Genomic DNA, 7,100 nt, shown 5'->3' on the forward strand with positions numbered 1-7,100 from the left:
CAAAGCCAGATTGGAGTGGTTTGGTTTTGTCAACTTGAAACTAATCCTATAACCCTGAGTTTGTTCAACTACCATCATGGTACAGGCCCCAGGACCGACATACTGTAGGCCTATTATCAATATTATCATTTTCTGCTCGTCCGGCACTTTGCAACAACACAACCTTGTTTCTGCAGCATGTCGTCTGACGTTTACATTTTACGTGGTGTGAGAGGGGGAAATCACAGAAACCATGCAAAATCCAACCAGACTGAAACAGATTTCCAGAATTTGAATAGGATTTCAAACCATATATGAATGGAGCTTGAAACTGATTTTTTTGCCATTCACACTTGCTAAACATGATCGGATTTCAATCGGATACTCCAATAATCGGATTTGGACCGAGAGTCTAAAGGCTTTGGCTATGTTCTCACTGTCAGTCCAAATACGATTATTGGAGTATCCGACTGGAATCTGATCTAAGTTATTGACACATTGTGTATCGCAACTGTTCATATCTGATGTGTGTGTCCCATGACGCTTTCGTTTTCAGGAATATCTGCATTGGTTTCTATGGCAATGACATTGGGTTGGTAGGTATATGCCAACAACAACAACAACAACAACAACAACAACATGGAGGGATTTGCAATACTGCCCACTGCTCCGGGTGTGTGTTCACTACTCATTGCTGTGTATGTGCACAAATTCAGGGTATGGGACACTATACTTGACTACACGTCAAGTCACTTTCACTTTTTCACTTTTTATTCCGAGCTGTCATCTCCGCCAGACTCAAAACATGTCTCTGTTATATTGTAATTTTCTGCTTGTCCTGCATTTTGCAACAACACAACCTTGTTCCTATAACAACGTCTGATATAGGATAGGATAGACTTTTATTGTCCCAAAGGAAATTTGTCCTGAACACATACAATACAGTGTCTACTGTTGAAATAAGTAACATAATACATACATACAGTACATATGCAGGGTGTCACCCATACACAAGGACACACACACAATACCTACAGTACATACACACACAGACTTCCATCAACCAACCGGCATTTACGTTTCATGTGGCGTGAGAAAGTCAGGCCAGTTGTATAACTATTGATCTATGAAACCGCATGATGACCATCACCACAGACTTACCTTGACTGGTAAATATATATATATATATATTGCAAGAAACATATGTACTTTTTTGACAGTCATACACTTTGGGGGGAAAACCACATTTTCCTTAAAGGGAGCCTTTAACTATTCATACTCAATGTTTTACAATAATAGAGTAACATCAGGTGATGTGGAACCTGATTCACCAGACCTGAGTGAGAGGAGGGGAACTGTGACTCAGGTGAGTGTGGGGGGGTTACAGAGCGCTAACAAAGAGGGCTATTACAGTGCACTACAGAGCAGTTTCATGTACACTGCTTTCTCAAACGTCTTACAGAGACACTGTTTGTCAGATTTTGAAAAGGTAACATGGGCCAGTTATCTCTTGTCCTGCTCTTGCTTTCAGCTCAATGGTCCTGCGCTCAGGAAGACCCTCTTCTGCCTTTCTCTGAACACCTGGACCCCGAGCACAATGTGCGGCTGAAGTGGGGCTTTGATGAGATCCGGGGCACCATCTTGTTCGAGCTCACTGTCAACACCAGCGGCTGGGTCGGTTTTGGCTTCAGCCCCAAAGGAGGAATGACCGGAGCCGATATCGTCATCGGAGGAGTTGGACCGAAAGGCAGTTACTTCACGGTAAACTCAAAGAATGACACTGATAACTGTTAAACTCACTGACAGTGGATACTTTATATTCTTGATTCGGATTCATATATTTATTTCATATTTAGTTAAATGAGTATCTCTAACAAAGTCACTTCAAGTGGAGTTACAGGCTCTTCTTTATATTCTTGATTCTGATTGCTATAGATATGCATTTAATATGTATGTAGTTAAATGAATATAAGATTTTATATTATGAACGTTTTATTTAGTTTTCTTAGTAGCTCTAATATGGGATATTTTGGAAGTGTGACAAATTCAAAGACTACTTTTGTATTAGACTAATAAGTTCTAAATAAGACTAATAACATTATATTTGTCTCCAAACTAGATGAAAATGTTGCTAAATTAACCTGATATTGTAAGTGTTTTGGCCTTTTGAAAGTCAAACTATTAAACTGATTTTAACTGGATTGGGAACTGTACATCTATAAACAAACATAACTACAACATACAGATCATGAAAACACCTGTCGCTATCTGTAAATACATGCTGGATTTCTCTTTGTTTTCCGTGCTCAGGACCGTCATGCCACGGGGAAATCAATACCATTGGTTGACCAGAAACAGAACTACAAACTCCTGTCTCTAACCGAGTCTGATGGGAAAACAGTCATGAAGTTTCAGAGATCCCTTGAGTCTTGTGATGAAAATGACTTACCCATTACTGTGAGCATACATAACCACTGAATGTGTCTTTTTGCCCTAAACATTACAAAGGAGAATTCATTTAACAACAACAGAAATATAACCCTCCCTTTTCATTGCATGTACGATGTATTGTGCAGTTTTATTCAGAAAACAATGATGGTGGAAATATGGCAGTACAAAGCAAAACTAGCAATGTAAGGGAATCCGCACAATGTGGGTCCTCAGGGATCAGGGTGTTTCTGAGAACTGCTCTCCCTGAACAAAATGCTTATCCTGTTTGTCAAGAGGCTCTCAACTGTACTTCAAAAACCCTCCTTAAAATGAGAAGATGGACTGTCTGATAGAACTCAGAAACCTTTCATTTCTAGATCAAGCTAATTGTTAAATATAAGTTGTGAATGATAACCTGCATTGTGCAGTAGGTGGCCAAAGATCTTCTCATTTTCCATTTAGAGATCAAGTAAAAGTGTTTTGTTTTATTGCATGATAAGAATCTTCCCATGAAGCTGATCTATGCATACGGACAGAGCGATGACATTGTGTACCATAGTAACCGAAGGGGAACGAAGGAGGTGAACCTGTTGAAGTACATGCCTCGTGTCAACCCTCCAAACAGCAAGTATTTCGACGTGACTATGGTCAATGTAAGAGATTTTTACACTTTGTTTTTGCCTGAAATTTAACATTTAACACTTCCTGCCATTTAATAAGGCAAAAAATGGCAATAATTTAGATTAGAGCATATTGTTGGCCAATAAGTGGGTGTGAATTTTCACTTTACATGTTACTTAAGATACTTACATTTAAAATCATTTCAGTTCACTGTACCAGACAAACAAACCTACTATCACTGCAAGGTCATGAGAGCCCCGACTTTTGATCGCAAACAGCACATTTATCGTGTAAGTGAATCTATGAACTTCACACACATGATCTATCCACCGATCTGTCGATCATCTTCATCTCTGACTTACTTTCATTATCTCCAGATTGAGCCGTTTATCACAAACTTTGACCTCGTGCATCATCTGCTGCTGTACCGCTGCCCTCCGAGTGTGACGGAGCCTCTTGAAGCAGAATGTTACACAGGCAAAGGGGAAGAGTGTATGGAGACCGTTGCTGTGTGGGGAGTTGGCGGAGGGGTTAGTCTCTTCTGTGAATGTTGTTTTATAGTATTATCATGTGAGAAACAACCATTATTCACCTTAGCGAACCGTTAACCACTGCGATCAGAAAATCGAGAATCAGATCAGTTTGATTCTTAAGTGAATCATTCAGGCCAGTTTTCTGAACTGATTCAGCTGGTTCACTGTAGGCCTATTTATATGCAAACCTTTAGGGAAAATTACTGATTAAACCTCTATGTACTTTTAATTATATGATCTTTTTCAAGGATTTTGAACTCCCTGAGATGGCAGGACTTCCAATTGGAGGAAATGTTGGTGATTTTTTCTACAGGCTTGAAGTGCATTACAACAACCCAAATAAAAGTGCAGGTCAGTCAGCAGAGGTTTACAATGTAAAATATAATATTTGATGAATATTTAATGTCAGCATTAAACAAGTTGCGATAGTGTTTTCTTACCGATTGTGAGACAGTTATCTGAGTGAAACGGCTTCTCGAATGAGAAAAAAATGTAGGGGGTGACTTTATTTTGTCAATCAAATTGATTGGATCGTTGTGGTTTGCTATAGAGCGTAACAGTCAGGTTCCGGAAGTAAAAGCTCCATTTAATTTCTCCATAGGGAAATTGATTTTTAATGATAACTTATAAAACTTTAAACAGTCTTTCTGTGAGCTACAAGATTGTTAATTGATAGTATTTGCTTCTGTTGAAGCTGTTAGCCCGCATTATTTCAACTTAGTCTTAAAATGATTGTTTAACAGCGGAATTTGTGGTGAAAAACTACATTACCCATGATGCTGTACAGAAAATTACACCAATCAGAGTTGAAACAAGAAAGATATTGCCTGCGTCTCAATGTGCATACTATCCATCCTAAATAGTATGTGACGACATTAGTAATTTTCAATACTATTTAGGGTGGATAGGGTGGATAGTATGCACATTGGGATGCAGGGCTTGTTAGCGCAAATGATGTAATCGAGGTGGTTTTCCTATGCTCTCAAAATACTTAAATATTTGAATGTATATGCATATTTTGGAATAAACTTAAAATGTATTGTTTATATATAAGAATGGAAATTAATACTTTCGGAACCAATGCCGCTAAAAAAAAGTGGGCAGGCACTGTTCCACTCTCTGCTGCGATCTCATGTGAGTGACAGGTTGTCCTGCCCTTATTTGATGACCATGATGACATAATAAAACAATATTTCTCTCTACACAGGTCGAGTTGATAACTCAGGTCTGCGATTCTACTACACATCTGAACTCCGTCAGCATGATGCAGCTATTCTGATGACAGGGCTTGCCGTGTACCCTGGGTACGCCATCCCACCCAAAGCCAAATCTTTCCTCACATACGGCCTGTGTGACACTGCTTATATTCCACAGGTATATATGTATTAGCTTCTCACATTCTCACAATCAAAGGCAGACTCAGCAGATGACTGGATGATCTGTTGTGTTCTGTGCTCTACAGGTTCTGAAGACGCCACATGATCTTCAGGTGTTCTCTGTGATGATGCACACACACTTGGCTGGACGGAAGGTGCAAGTCGGACACTTTAGGTACACATTTTTGACCAATGACTGACTTAAAGTTCACCTGAAAGTAATGTGTGCTTTTCTTTCTTCTGTGGTGCATAACCTAAAGTTACTGTAGTGAATTAATCTTTTTGTAAATTCTTATCTTCTTCAGAGGGGGAAAACAGATCGATCTTCTAGCTGTGGATGAAAACTACAATTTTGAATATCAGGAAGTGACAAACTTGGGAAAAACTAAGACAGTGCAGTTGGTAATTGCTAAAAGGTTCAAACTTACATATATATATAATTATTGGCAATAGGTGAAATGAAGCAACCTTTTGGTCTTGCAGGGTGACAAATTGCTGGTGGAGTGCACATATAACACTGAAAACCGCAACACACTCACAATGGTTAGTACATTTACATAGAGGCTCATAGTGGCTTTTATTCAACAGCATGTAAATGCAGTAGGAGTTAATTGTCATTAATTATATTAATGTCTGATTGTTTAGAGCATGGTGGACATTTTTGGAAATGTCTTCTGATGTGTTGTTGATATGCTTATTAGTTTTAATCCCATTCCCCACTCTTCTCCTGCATTTTCCTGTTGGCTATCCAATAAAGACACAGATGGTATGAATGTAACACCCTTTTTCTGCCCACAGGGGGGGCTCTCAACTTCAAATGAGATGTGTTTGGCCTTCCTCTTCTACTATCCAGCTATGAATCTGAGCAGTTGTGTGAGCTTACCTGATATAGCGTCTTTAAGTTCTGCAATGGGAGCAACAGATACAGAGTAAACTAATTTAAAACATTGTTTTAATGCATTTAGCTCTTTATATTTGCCTTAATGATAATGTGGCTTTTATTTGATAACTTTGCAGTACCTGGTTCAATATGATGTACACAAAGACATGGAATGACACATCTATCAATCAATACCAACAAACACTGAAGACAGTCAATCAGTTCGTTATAGTCCTTGACTCGTTTGTAAGTGTCCACACCTCTACAATATGAATGAAGCCTTTAAAGATGCTTCTGTTCTGACCTCAGCTGTTACATGACACCATTTTCCATATGTTTTTCCAGAACAACGGGTCATACAACAATGGGACAATTCCTGATCTCAAAGTCATCCCACCTGGACCCTGCATGAGCGGTTGTGCCATCAAAAGTCTTGCTTTGATATCGCTGCTCCTCTGTTTGGCAGTGCATTGGACTTCTTCATGAAATGTTCATGCAAAATATTAAACCTGATGCAACCTGTTGTTCTTTCATTGTCTGTGATTAATAATTAAATCAGTTTAACAGACCAAACAAGACTACTGGTTCGTAGGGACAGACCTGACTGCAACCTAAGAACCAGAACAACAGAAAATTGAGCAACATATATGATATATAACTTTTTTTAATACAAGTTTTTTTTAACAAATCATATCAATATACAAATGGAATTTACACTTTGCTTCCATTGGTTTTCTTTCAGAAATAAATAAAATAAATGTGAATAAGTAAATTGTGAATAAATAGAATATTTCCAACCCTGAAATATAATTAAAAACAACAAAAATAGCAATAAAATAATTATCATTATTATAATTATAAAAAAAAAATACATGTTTCATTTAGCTAATAAATTGATATGCAGTATTATGACAGATAAACTGGTAGACATGTGCATATACAGGTGCTGGTCATATAATTAGAATATCATCAAAAAGTTGATTTATTTTCACTAATTCCATTTAAAAAAGTTAAACTTGTATATTATATTCATTCATTACACACAGACTGATATATTTCAAATGTTTATTTCTTTTAATTTTGATGATTATAACTGACAACTAAGGAAAATCCCAAATTCAGTATCTCAGAAAATTAGAATATTGTGAAAACGTTCAATATTGAAGACACCTGGTGCCACACTCTAATCAGCTAATTAACTCAAAACACCTGCAAAGGCCTTTAAATGGTCTCTCAGTCTAGTTCTGTAGGCTACAGAATCATGGGGAAGACTGCTGACTT

At 37.8% G+C, this 7,100-nt stretch overlaps 1 protein-coding gene across 1 annotated transcript; it reads left to right on the forward strand.

Annotated features, from left to right (window-relative positions):
• Positions 1-1,370: 1,370 nt before the first annotated feature.
• Positions 1,371-6,392, forward strand: LOC125278387 (DBH-like monooxygenase protein 2 homolog). The gene is made up of 13 exons (XM_048207512.1): positions 1,371-1,740; positions 2,290-2,436; positions 2,910-3,062; positions 3,237-3,320; positions 3,408-3,560; positions 3,812-3,914; positions 4,771-4,937; positions 5,026-5,114; positions 5,245-5,341; positions 5,423-5,482; positions 5,738-5,868; positions 5,957-6,065; positions 6,165-6,392. The coding sequence occupies exons 1-13, from the start codon at positions 1,474-1,476 to the stop codon at positions 6,303-6,305; spliced, it is 1,701 nt and encodes a 566-aa protein (XP_048063469.1). The 5' UTR covers positions 1,371-1,473; the 3' UTR covers positions 6,306-6,392.
• The last annotated feature ends 708 nt before the right edge of the window (positions 6,393-7,100 follow it).

Source organism: Megalobrama amblycephala, linkage group LG11 (assembly GCF_018812025.1).
Source record: "Megalobrama amblycephala isolate DHTTF-2021 linkage group LG11, ASM1881202v1, whole genome shotgun sequence".
NCBI lineage: Eukaryota > Metazoa > Chordata > Actinopteri > Cypriniformes > Xenocyprididae > Megalobrama > Megalobrama amblycephala.